This window comes from Ascoidea rubescens (genome assembly GCF_001661345.1).
Source record: "Ascoidea rubescens DSM 1968 unplaced genomic scaffold ASCRUscaffold_22, whole genome shotgun sequence".
NCBI lineage: Eukaryota > Fungi > Ascomycota > Saccharomycetes > Ascoideales > Ascoideaceae > Ascoidea > Ascoidea rubescens.
This window is the reverse complement of record NW_017962934.1, coordinates 173,504-187,288: the sequence shown is the minus strand read 5'-3', so window position 1 is coordinate 187,288 and position 13,785 is coordinate 173,504. Positions and strand designations below refer to the sequence as shown.

At 39.6% G+C, this 13,785-nt stretch overlaps 1 protein-coding gene across 1 annotated transcript; it reads right to left on the bottom strand.

Annotated features, from left to right (window-relative positions):
- Positions 1-502: 502 nt before the first annotated feature.
- Positions 503-9,855, bottom strand: ASCRUDRAFT_10613 (uncharacterized protein; the record flags this gene model as incomplete). The annotated part of the gene is made up of 2 exons (XM_020188644.1): positions 503-591; positions 9,741-9,855. 2 exons carry the CDS (start codon positions 9,853-9,855, stop codon positions 503-505), a joined length of 204 nt encoding a protein of 67 aa, XP_020044314.1.
- Positions 9,856-13,785: the final 3,930 nt, after the last annotated feature.

The window sequence follows — 13,785 nt, the reverse complement described above, 5'->3', positions numbered from 1 at the left end:
AGAGTGATTATCAGCTACGTCCGTCAACCGCGAGCAATCAAATCAATCACACAAAGTCAAACAGTGCAGGTTTGTTCCTGAGTAACTTTTATCAATCAAAATATCCATTGAATCAAACAACCTTCTAATCACAAAAATATCATCCACGCACAGATGATAGTCATACAATTGGTGATGCTCACACCAGTGTAGGATTCCATGTCACTGGAATATCAACTAGCCATAAATTCCTAGACACATTTTTTAACTGATTGAGCAGCTGTGGAATTACTTTAGAAATGATGCGAGTGATTGTGTACAATCCACATCGGCTACGAGATTCAAGGCTGCTGACCGTATTGCTGCCATTACTGCTGCACGAAGTCTGTCAGTCGGCGTCCGGAATGTTCCTTGCTAAGCAGAACATTAACTAAGCTGTGACATCCATACAAACTTGTTGCTTGACTTGTATCAAGGTAAACAGCTTGTTTTATTCCGCACGGAGCTCACAACACTATCATAACTAACTGCTGATTTGAGAACTACGATAGTATCTTCTTGCGGTTTTACTGAGGTTGAGGATTTGGTTATAGTGACATGGTGGACCAGTAACTACGTGTCAAAGTGAGAAACAAATCTCAGCTGTTGATGATTCCAATTCTAACACGGATCGTCAAAGTCACCTGGAAACTGAATGTTTTTAATGTGGAATCGTCTGTGGAATTCATATCAATCGACCTCCTCTACTGGTTAACACATTTCGTCAATTCAATCATTTGAAGTTACTAGCATCAAATCACGGTTTTAGTTAGTCACAAATCTATTGCAAGCATGAACTTCTAGATCTTCCTCGTTTATTGCGTTTCAAAGTGTCTCAAGGCAATATGCTTTGCTTTACCTTTTTGGGATCAAAGAGCACTGCAAGGTAAGTTCTTATGTGGATGATCTTACCTTTGGAAGATCACGATAAGCTGTGGTCATACTGTCAAACCTATACCCAATTCATTTGACGATCGTAAAATATCTTGGAGAATTTACGGAAAAACTTTATGGACTTCAAAAACTTCAGAACAGCAAAAAAATTCAAATATCTATTACAACCTTTTTCGGGACCGCTATTCAACAGTTAATAATAAATGAATCTTAAGCACAGCCAACGGCAATGTTGTAAACCACATAGAAATAGGTACTCCAAGCAGTGAGGTCCGACTTAGATGCTAATCAAACATTATTTTACTGATAAATTATCGCATAGTCGCTTTACGGATCAAATTGTTTACGCCAAGATATTGATAAAGCTGTTGGCTTTCGGGCTGATACTATCGTAGCAGGTTCAAGTTATTTTTACCTTTAGCGGAAAAGATTCAAAATATTTGCACCACAACCTATTACCTGATCATTACAATGTCTGATTTTGGATTGAGTTAATGGATTATTCTATCACCGATGAGCAAAGGCATACTGTGAGCCAACAATTTTTTTGCAATTGTATTCTACTAAATAACTAAACAGGGGATAAATTGAAGGTGAAAAATGTTCCTCATATTTTTTTTGGGCAGCGGTGACTCTGAGTACATTATACTAACTCAGGGGGATGAAGGACGTGCAGCACACATTCCTCCGTTTAAATACATTTGCACAGATGGTGCGAAACCGAATACTTACTGCTTTAACGATTCGCTTATGGATTTGGCTGACAAATACCGAGTTACACGACCTGAACAAATACATTAATTAGACATCTTTCAATCGCAGTTTTAAGTAAACAATTATTTATTGATTGCAGCACAAGACTAATAAATGATGTTGTTGAAAACCATGAAAAATATTAAATTGGCCTTAGTGTAAATATCTCAGTAAAGTATGAGAATAATTCAATGATGGTGTTTGTCATTTTCGTTTCTACGTCTTTGCGATTCAATCAATCATTATTACATGCTTGGTTTGCAGTTGATTGTGCTTCAGTACTTTCAATTATTTGATTCTCCAAAAGCACGTCAATTAATTCTACTGGTGTTACTAATTGGATCGACCGTTAAGAAGCTTTCAGATATGTTAAATTATATCACGGCTATTATAGTATCCATGACACTACATTAAATTTTTACTCATTTCAGTTTTTCAGTGATTCATTCATTTGCAGCTTCATTAATTATTTTGGGGTGGAAGGGGTGTGCCACAACGAGACGTTCAAAAAAATGGATCTTCACGACCAATCAATTAGTTATAAAAGGAATAAGACAGGGAACAAGTTCACCTGATAAAGCCAAAGCACTCCTGATGCTTTGTTGAGAAAACCATTTTAGCGCAACTGGCAAGAATCTATTCTAAACTCCCTGAATTACATCACCTAAACGATTTGGTCTTAGAGGACGGTGATCCGACTTTGAGCTCACTTCACTGAACCTGTGAGCCCATCTCGACAGATCATGTGAGGGAGTCACATCGGATGAGGGCTCCCAGACGTAAACGGTCGTTTCCGCCGTTTGTAATGTCTAATTACGTCTCCCGACTATTTGAGATCAGTTAACAGTGTTTAGGGCGGCTGCTATGAACCTGAGGGATCCCTTCTTTCGGTCACTCAAAGCAACTCAGTGGTCGGTTGCCGTGACGATTAGAGACCAATCCATTGTCGTTATAAAAATTGGTCCCAATCCATTCGACTTTTGTTTTACGTTTCAAGTTCTTGACAATGATATATTATGTGGATTGGCGAAAACATCTGCCGGTCGTAATGATGTGCATGGGAAACCCAACGAAGTCTTTCTAATATAAAAGGTCTGAACAAAGGATCATCGGATGTCGAATAATTACCACTAACGGCGTTGCAACAATAAGGCTCCTCACTCAATTCCAGCAAAGAAACTATTGAAAGATGATGTGGATTGTGGTTTTTGGAAGGGTACGCGGCCTGTTCCTTAATTAGATTGATTCTTTGTTTGCAGACACTGACACTTCGGGACAATTGTTATAGAGTCAGCCAAGCAGTGTTATAAAACATTGAGAAGATTCACCGAATGAATGCGTACCTCAATTGAAAGAGCACAACAGTAACATATCTATTCGATGTTTAACAAATCCAATATATGTATTTACTGACTTTAAATCAAAAGCAATAGTGCACTCTAATTGCATCGGCAGTAGAGAGAACCAATGTACAGTAGCAAAATCAAGTATTTAACAATTACAAAACCGACTCAATAGCAAACCCAAGATGCAATAATCATCAAATGAACTGGAAACAACGTGCACAGCACAGCAAGAACCATGATTAACTGTATCAAGAAAGTGAATCATTCAGTGAATTTACCAAATGCGCCCTAACCCTCGTAGTTAAATTTTGAGCAACATTACAATTTGTCACCAGTTTTCAATTGAAAAATATTTACCCGATACCCATTTCATCGGAAGGTGTGTCATCGATACTTGATTGGGTGGTTCTGTAATCAGAGTAATGATTTACCATTCACTAGCGGAAGCGTGCTGTCTTTGTAAAAGTTCTTATCAATACCTCTAAAAATATAACTACAATATTGAACTGCCCCAGACTTTGACTGTGGGCCTCGGCAAGTAGAATGAACATGCCTAACGCAACTCACTAAGAAAACGGACAGGCTTTTGATTGAGTTCCAGCTATACGGTAAGTCAATAATCACCACGAGAACCCCATAATTGAATTTCCGTTCCCAATGTCTTCAACAAGATCGCCAGCAGAGTCCGTTCTACTCATCTTTATGCAGTTAGCATCGAAGTTTCTATAGGTAACATTTCGAATATTTTAAGAGATTTCTTGACCAGCATATGTGCATCTCAGACGGTGCCACAAGAGATCTGCTAAGTGGCCCTACCGCACCATCCGTTTCATGCAGAATCGATTTTGGCTCAACAGTAAACGAGCAAATAGCCGATTTGTAACAATAATGATTCATCGAAATGCAACTCTGTGTCCTCTCATTTAATTAAAATCTATAGAGGGTTGATGACTGTTTCTGTTACTTCACCACAACAGCAATCAATCTTACTCAGCTTATCGATGTGCTGAGGTGTACCCTCGTACGAACGGCAGTCGCTTCGTTTATCATGAAATAGTCAGCTCCAAAACCCCCACCGAGGATAACTCACAAATGATTCATTTTGATCAGCAAACTAAGCAACGGCTTTGCCAACCTCATCCAATCCACTGTTGGTGCTGCGTGATTTGCTGATTCTCCTATATCCGAATAAGTTAATCAAGTTGGTTGTTTCACGGATGTGATGCACCATGGTGAAATGATCCTAATTCAAAGGCTTGTTTGGCAACAGTGAATAAAATCGACTTGCGCAAGCAAAAAGGACGCTTTGCAACACCATTCATCCCTTGTTGTAACATCTGCAGCGTCAAAAAGGTTTTATCTTTAACAAATTGATATGGTTGCTTCTGAGGATCTCACAGCAGCTGTCGACAAAGAGAGCATCAATTGTCAGATGAATTTGCTCATCCTATAATGGCTTTGATGAGGCGTTCGCACGGATGTTTTTGACAATTTCTTGGTTAATCACTGGACTAACATCTTCTTTTTACTCAATCAGTTTAAACAACGTGAAATTCTGCACAACTGGTGCTGCTGTTGCAAAACTACTTGTTGGAGCAGGGTTCGATCTGATTACCACTCGACAGCAAACTTCTTTGATACCTGAGGGACACATGCCCAGCTGATTGGCATGGAATCAACAATTGGCTGAATTGCTATTTGAGTAGCAATCAGCCGGATATCGACTGAAGTAGTTGGATCAACGTTAATAACGGCGATGTGCGCCGGCGCAAACCATTTAAAGAAGATCCGTGTTCAACAGTTAATTTTGAATAATTTGTGAGCAGCAATCGTCTTTTGTCTGCGTCATAAAGATCTTCATGACAAAAAATCCTACTACCACAAGTTTGGTCGATATCTCACGTAGTGACCGTGAGAGCATGACCATCTGCATCTAATTCTTGTGGAAACAGTAGTCATTTACTGAAGTTTCAGGTATCCTCACAGGAGGCTCGCTGAGTCTTAGCCCCCAAATCCATGCCTATATATTTTATTCCTTCAATGATTTTTTATCGGCTTTCAGCTAACAATATTTTAGCTGTAGCATAAGCAATATTTGAGGCTTTAATCGGTGTCATCAAAACCAGTTGACGGAGCTTGTCTTCTCGCCCCATTGGCAATGCAAGTAACTTTAGCTGCAAGAGACTTGTTTTATTATTTGAAGCTGGGTGAGATGATAGAAAGAGAATCCAGTTTGAACAAAGCAACATGCCGAACTGAAATGAGCAGGGCTGATACGACTGAAGATAAATGTACATTGACTCGTACTATTCTTGAACGACAAAAAATGCGCGATGGATTTCAATGACGTCAGGTGGTTTGCTTGATATTTTGCGCAATAACGGCTTATGCAACCTTTGAATAACTTTCATGGAAGCTGCAGTTGATTTTTTTTGCTAAGAGAATTTTCATGGTCTGGAGAACAATAGATGAACCTTGCTAGCCATCAAAATAATCAAAATCGGTGTTCACATCTTAAGATCACTCCCCAAACTGTCAGGGATGACAGCTCCAATTAGCAGTGGCCTCGCTTTTCTTATTTTTTGATTTGTTATTGCTTTTGGTTCATTCAATGATGAAAGATCTGTTCAAATGATATTACATGTTTCATTCCTTTATTGTGGAAATTCATGGAATTGGAGTGAATCACACAGCTTTTGCGAACAGACTTATGAGCGGTGTTGGGTAAGGCTAATTGGGTGACCTTCATATACCATACTACAAGTTCAACAGCTAATGAGCTTCTGCAATTAAGGTAGCACTACCGTTGCTGGAGTATTGAACAACAACGGTGAGAAAATAACGTCTCTCATAAACAGCAAAAACTGGCACTTCCATATCAATATCAACAATATGTGAATAAGTAACAGCGGTGGTTTGGTTTGCACAGTACATGTTCATGACAGCAGTCAATCCTCTATTTCACATAAGTCAGCCCTTGATCCAACACTAGGACAACCAAAATTTATCAGTGATATATCACTGGACACAATTTCACCAGAATGAGCAAGTTGCCTAGTGAATCTCAAGTGATTAACCCAACAGCTGATGGCTCATCAAATTGATAATATAAATTTGCTTCTGCTCTTTTACGGACCCCAACAAATTTAAACGAAAGCCGATCATCATAGATTAAAAACATAGGACCTTCATCACAGCAGCAGAAATTGAGAGCTAAGGTTTACCGTGGCCGTCTAAAAATCATATTCCCATGATCGGCATTTAAATTTATCAGAGTAGAACTACCGTTAACATCAGATGAAGTGACCCCGAAAGGAGAATTCTGCGCTGCGTTCAAAAAAACCCTCATCAAATAGTGTTACCAAAAATATTGGGCAAGGTTCAATAAACAAAATACCTTCAATTGAACATCAATATCAGCAACCTTTTTGTTTTCACCCACCAAGTCAACCACAACCAATCAACTGTTGCACCCGGCCAAACAGAAATGGCAGCAGACCCATCTGATTGGACCGACTGTAGTCAGCAACTGTCAGTCAAGTCATCCAGGAATCTGCAGGATGTCTCGGTATGTCACAACGGAGCGAACTCATTGTCCTTTGTTGAGGGGTGCATTTTGATTCAACAGCAACGGGGAAAGCAGGTGCTAAAGGTGAACTACTAGCAGAAACATCATAATCGAAATGAGAGTTAGCTTGCAGTTTTATGAGAGAGATCTGCTGTTTCAGTAAATTCTATTAGAGTTTTTTGGCCCCATCGATGCGCGAAAATGGAGCAGTAGCGGCCATCCCATCCATTGAATTGCCATTGACCTCTTTGAGAATCTTGTAATATCTCTCCTTGAAGAAATGATTTCCCATTGAGTTACTTGAAAATCAATTTTGCGTTTTCGTCGAAGCAATCAGCGGGGCATAATGAGAAAAGCATCATCCTCAAAAGCACCGTCGATATTTCTAAAGCTCAGCAACAGATCAGTGGCATACCAACTGATGTCATACACCTGTTGCAATACTACTGAAACCAATCCGCCACTATGCAAACCAGTGCTATTGGACTTTAAAAGATCATTAATTTTTATGTGAATGATCATCATCAGCATCACCAGCATGTTGTAACATAAAGGCTTCAACCAATAAAACAAACAGAGCGGCAAAAAGACACACCATGAACCACTCAATTTTGCAATTGGAGCATCGGTAGGGATTTCTCATTCCAGCAAGAAAACATTCTGAACTTTGATGAAAACCTACTTCAACAAATGATATATATAGCAGAGCTGACGTACGTGAGATCGGCAGCGGCATTTCTTAGGTAGCTGGATTTGAGTCACCTGCTTCATAAAAGCGGTCTTCTCCGGGATACCACGATGCAGAGTGTTCACTTCGAGGTTCCACACAATACAGAGATCCTTCAGAAGACCGTCAGCGTTATCCGCAGGGTGACAACGTTTCAAAGCAGTACTTTGTCCCCAAAGATTCAATTCGCATGGCACAGGAGCTAAATTAAATCTCGACCACTGATTTCCAAAGTTGCTTCCATCCCCTAATATAATTGACCAGTTTGCAATAGCTGTTTGTGTGGTGCTTTAGAGAACTACGTCCAAGTCCTCAACTATTGGGGAATGTAGAAATCTTTTGGTACGTGCGTCAAGAACGGTATCCGGCCTGTTCCTCATTTCCTCGGCCCATTTGATTTGTAAAATATATGAAAATCAGCCAATGCTGCGGGTACATTATTGCATACTCAATTGAGTGAAAACTTGAAAATTGAATAGAATTCAGTAATTGCAACAGACACAAATTTGATTTGAACCAAAAAATTACGCAGCCTCAATGCTGGTATTTATCAACTGGTAGAGATCACCATTAGTGGAAGTTGTCGTTCATTATTTCTTAAATCATCGCAACACATGTGTTATAATAGGTCAGTTGAAAAACTGTCGCAAGGGCTTGAAAGATTCAACGATGAGGCGGTAATGAAATTCCGCCAAATCCATCAAAAGATCAGACCGACAATTATTACCAATAAAACTATTAATGTGAAACACTGGAGTATAAAAACAAAGGAATTCTAATCCTTTTGCGAAAGAACAAACTGACATTGGAATCAGTGTAAAAGTTTGAAGAAACCCCCCAACATTTAGGAATCCTGCGTATCAATGAGATGACTTGAAATTAATCGTAGAGATCATGCCAAAGGTAGGATGATCAGCGAGAATAATAGCAATTTGGCATCGCAGGAATGATTACGGTTTTAGGCATTAGAACTAATATATTTCAGCTTTGAACTATGAGCAGCGCTTCCTTTTTGCCACATCTTGTCAAAAGTATGGAGCATCAATGGTTTCCAAAGCCGCTGACAACATGTTTTTAAGTACATACGAGCCGGCCATTCACTTAATTAACACGTGTATTTACCACTTCTTTTTGATTCGTTAATCACTCAAGCGCTACGTCAGTCAATACCTCGGACATTTGGGTAAAAAGAAGGGTTACGCGAATCAGATAATTAAATGAACGACCAATATTGGAAACAGTTTTCGTGAAGCTAAAAAGTCAAATCATCGTGCAATAAGGAATATAATTCACAACCTACCATGCATAGCATTAACATATCTCTATCAGCTGGCAGGAAAAATCAACAAGCAAATTCTGGATCTGTAGGCTGAGAAGTCTGCAGCATCTGATTCCCAAGATCCGCTGCGGAATGGAAAAGCGATTGGAGACCTTGATAGGTCTAGGGAGCAAATCTGATCGATTTTTATTGAACTACTAATCTATCATATTCACGTAGCCGCTGAAGGCTTCACCAATACCTGCGGTTCGCTGCGCGGCATCAAATCTTTAGATAAGAAGCAAAAAACAAGAATGATTTCAGTATGAACTGCGTTCTGAAGTAAAACCCGAAGGGACTTGCCCTTATTTCAAATAAAATGGGAACAGTAAAATTTCCATTAACTATAGCTATATTACTGTGGTCGTTGAAATTTGAAAAATTAGGTAAATGGTGTGGGACCGATGATTGATAAAACTAAAACGATTGCTGACCGTCTTGAGATGGGCTTTTGATTAATTAAAAGTTTCAACGACCACACTGATTGAGGTTGGCCTTTTCCATCATTCTAAGCGTTGCAAAACGTCAACAAATGAAAATTGCTATGCGTTTCCATTTTAGAATCAGTATCAAAACATGAAAAACCAGTTGTGATATGTCTTTTGCGAACCACAGACGGTTTATTCGTGGAAGAAGAAGCGGAGGTTGCGGTCTTTGATAATTATTGACACCACTAAGGACAATGTTGATTGCTTACAGTGCCTTTAAGTCTCTGATATGACAACTAATATATAGCTAGATTAATCACCTCTGGCAACAGCCTTCTTGCAAAGGCATTTTAGTGGCTTTCTGCTGGGATGGCGATATTCTTGCACACGTAATTAATGTCAAGGTTTGAGTACTACATGATAGAGCCGCATTCTGGTCACCGAAAATACCATCTATCTCAATTGTGCTGGTTTGCTAGTCACAGGTATTCAATTAATGTTAGATTGTACCTACTAATCGTCGGTAACTCAGCTAATAATGTTCTAGCGGTTGCCATCATCAGCAGGAATATCAGATTTGTTTGCATAAACTGGTAGTGCAAGAATTGTAGCACTTGTAGAGGTGTTCAATCTTTCGTTTTTGTCAGATGACCCATATCCCAATTACACCTGCCGCAACTGGTCTAACTTGTATGAATACGAAGTGTCGAATCAATGGGAGCAATACCAGTATCATCAAGACTGTTAATTGATTCAAAACAGGAAAGTCTAAAGAATTCGCAGCTTCTGGGATCGTTGAGCATAGTCAGCGATTCTCCACTCGACCGTTAATGGTCAAACACACACATGACTCTTATAAATCGCTAGATTGGTTTGGCTGATCTATCTATCAATTGTCGCGTTGGCAGGACTTATAAATAAATTATAAACACCCACACTTAAGTTGTTTCTTTCAATTACTTACAAATGAATAGTCAACTGAATCCCATACTTGCTGTAACTGATCGCTTTGACCAAATTCTGCCAAAATGGAACAAGGAGTACTTTAGGAATAAAGAGCTATTGCTAGAGTACTCCTGTTCATGCGTTGGCTGTCACAGATCATTGAGAATCTTCGGCAAGCCAATTTTGATCAGATTGCAGAAAACATTAAATCTCATCTTGTATTTCGTCAGAATGGACAAATCTGTAGCGAAACCCCGGAGTATATTCATTATCAAATTAAACATTTCGAACAGCATTGACAAACTTTAGTTACGTGAATTAAATATATACCCGAACAAGTCACTGGTCTATGATTACGCATAATTTGACAGAAACAGCATTTGAGATGCAATGAAAAGAATTGCGAAAGCTAAGTTGGCCTTCATCAACGACGGCAACTGGCGTTGCCCAACAATCTCAACTTGAAGTAGGCCAAGAACAGCGCTGGCCTGTGTGTAAATGACTGATTAATATTCTTCTGTTTATGTGTTCATTGAAATAACTATCATCTCAACTCATCACTTTGATCAATCCCTAGCTCTTTGGCTATTAGTCGATAACCTGCATTACCAGCATGAGCAACCAGTTGAATCCATTTGGCTGTCTCTAGAGCAGCACCGCAAAAAGAAGCAGATTCATCATTTAATCCTTATGCGAGTCTGACAAACGCCAATTGGCCATTTAATTAAACACAAGAACCCTTGAACGGCAGCGAAGAGGCTTCCTTGAAGTAGGTCATTTTTTTCCTAATTTTGCTATTTGATCTGAGAGATGATCAATATCAAATGAATCTCCATAGGGGAGCAATTTGGTGCCGGTGCCATTGATGTCAATTATTGTTTGCCAATTGCAGACCATCACTCAAATGGGAAGTTAGGTCGTTCAACTGTTTAGCGGGAACTTCATTTGGTGAGCAAGCAGGAAGATCCAAACACATGCGGTTTGCTTTGAGCATGCCATGCGTGCAATATTAAGCGGGTTTTGAAAGAAGGACTCAGGAACCTTGGCGGCTCCGAAATTACCGAGGGTCGGAGAAGCAGCAGATGGGATTGATTCTGAAGCACGATTTTGCCGAGGTCCCAAACAGTCAGTTGCAGTACTATCTTTGTGATTCAAGGATGGGATGGCATTGTTGTCTTTAAGCCTTTTTGATCAATGACCAATTTGTGGAGACCAACGGTGTTGAGCTTGAGTCAGCAGCCGACGCACCATCATCTTAATGATTGCTTCAAGCTTTTGCAATAATAAGAGTAACTTGATGCTGTCGAGAAAGTGAGGAACAACTCATTCAGGGTAGATGGAGTGAGAAGCAAAACAGAAATAGACGACGGCAGCGAGTATTCAGAATGGAGGCCATGAAAATTCGTCGTCGCAGATCATTAATGAAGTTATTGTACTCATGTGTATTGAATTTTTGATTGCGCCACGTACCAAAAATAGGTCAACTAGCGATAATAATAGCAGTTTCAACCCTCGGTTTAGCTGACAACTTTTGCAAAATCGTCTATGCTACACTGGAGTATCATCATTATTATACCACCAACTCCAGTGCACCTGAAAGTAAGTTGACTGTGGCCAACGTATGTCAAATGAAGCCCACAACAATCTAAACTTTACCGAAATCAACTTCATCAGCAAGAATATCATTTTCTTGGAGAATGTCATACAGGAATAGACCAAGATGAGCAAGTACCATAATCTGAAGGCAGAGCCACAATGTAGTACTCACTGCATCCATTTATTTCTGTGGTTCTCGCAAGTGAGATATCGCAAGTGAAGTTTCGCAAGTTGGTCTCAAAACCCATTGAAATGAAACAATAACATCATATCACAATAAATCTACAGCAAATATGTAGAAGCGATTGACTAAGCTGCCTTTTCTGGATTAGCTCAAGAAACATACTATCCGGGAGGAAAACGGGAGGCTGATTCTGACGAACCGGAGGTAGATAATCGGGTTTGCCACTTTGGACACGTCTCTCAACTGTGTTAACTTAATTTGGTAGGCTGCTTAGATTCTGGCACGGAATGATGTGAGCCTCCCTGTCGGTCGCTGGTCAGCTCTAGTGGCGCTGCACCAGCTAACACAGAATTTAGTAGTAGGGGCTGTAGATCATTTTAGGTTAGTCTTTTCATATTTTTCATCACAATGAGATAATATGAACCGTACGCTTCAACAGGATTTGGGCCAAATTCTGAATGATCGCCGGCAAAAATCACAGATTGTAATCAATGCTGTGATGCTAACAATTTTGGGTTCTGTCTTGAGTATCGAACTGCTCAGATTCAATTGCTGGGGCGACGCTTTATTAAAATAAGAGATAATTTTACCGAATAAGTTGAGTTTAACAAAGATAACGGTCCAATCAATTCAAGTCTCTCTGCCATGGCTACTGCCGGATTTGATCCGGCTATAGTGATGAATGTGGTTTATAATGGGTGTTACGGCTTTTAATTACCAGTTATTTTATGGAGGTCTTACGTTACATTTGGTTTGCGAGGTCTAATCACTTTGACCACATCACTCATTTATGGTTACTGACAAAACTCGTTCTCAATTAGAAAGAATTAGAAGATATGGATAAATCAATTCTAATGCAATAATTTATAGCTATAAATACCTCACTTATTTGCTGCTGGATTTTATGGTCAATGAGTGTTGGTCATCACCTACGCTGAAAAGATAGTTACCCGATTTGCTGACTTTCAGTGTAAAGTATAAAGTGATGCTAAGATCTTGGTCAACCATCTTCGTGAAGACGCTTATCAAGGCAGCTCTAGTTGAACCTAGTTTGTCTCTGATTCTCAAACACAACTCGAAACGACTTGACAACTACCAATGACAAGTTATCGGTTTTAGAAATAGGTAGTTTTGGCCATAATGAGGTTCTCACAAAGTCAGTTTCGTCGCTATTACCCGTTCCCGCAGGTGCATCCGCTGCTATTCCCGTTCGGCAATCACTCACAGTTGATCGGACCCTGGTTGTTTAGTCGTTGAAAGTCGCTAGCAAGTGGAAGTAGCTCTACAACGTTTTTCTTTTTGGATATAGTGGCTGATAATATATTATTGGCAGCCTGAATCAGTTCTGCGACTTAACTCAAAACAGAGGATCTTTCGCTGGTATTTGTAATGCCATTGTAGATGTCAAATGGTTAAAAGTGAGATGCTTCTGAATAGTGGTTTATCGGAAAAATAACATTGTTGCTCGTATTAGAGCAGCTTTTATCTCAATCTCTTTTTCAGTATATGAAGCGGCCTGATTTTCATTCAAAGATGATTGTGTTTCGTTCAATAGTGCATTTAGTTGAAGGTGAGCAGCTTTGGCGTTATTTAAATGCATCGTTTGCGGAATCTACTGCCGCGACAATCACTACAATATTCCATCATCAACTGCTCACGCAAGTGAGACAAACGGAAAGAAATATAGTCACCATCAATATGACTTTTGCTGCTGCTAGACTAAAATGCGAGATTTGTCACAAAGGATCCCCAACAAAGCTATTAATAGATAGTCCACAAGAAAGGCGACTCCTGCTATTGGTCTATCTCATGCTGATGGTGTTTGGCCATTGCCATTTGACTCTGTTTATCAACGTCAGATGTTCCTCTGCTGTCTTGATGATTACTTAATATATAAACATGCTGTTCCGAATGAAGGAGATTCATTCGCTGTGGCCACCCTAGTGATTTTCATGGACATTCTGAGTGATTATTGTATAGGACGGTCATTACATTCCGATCTAACATC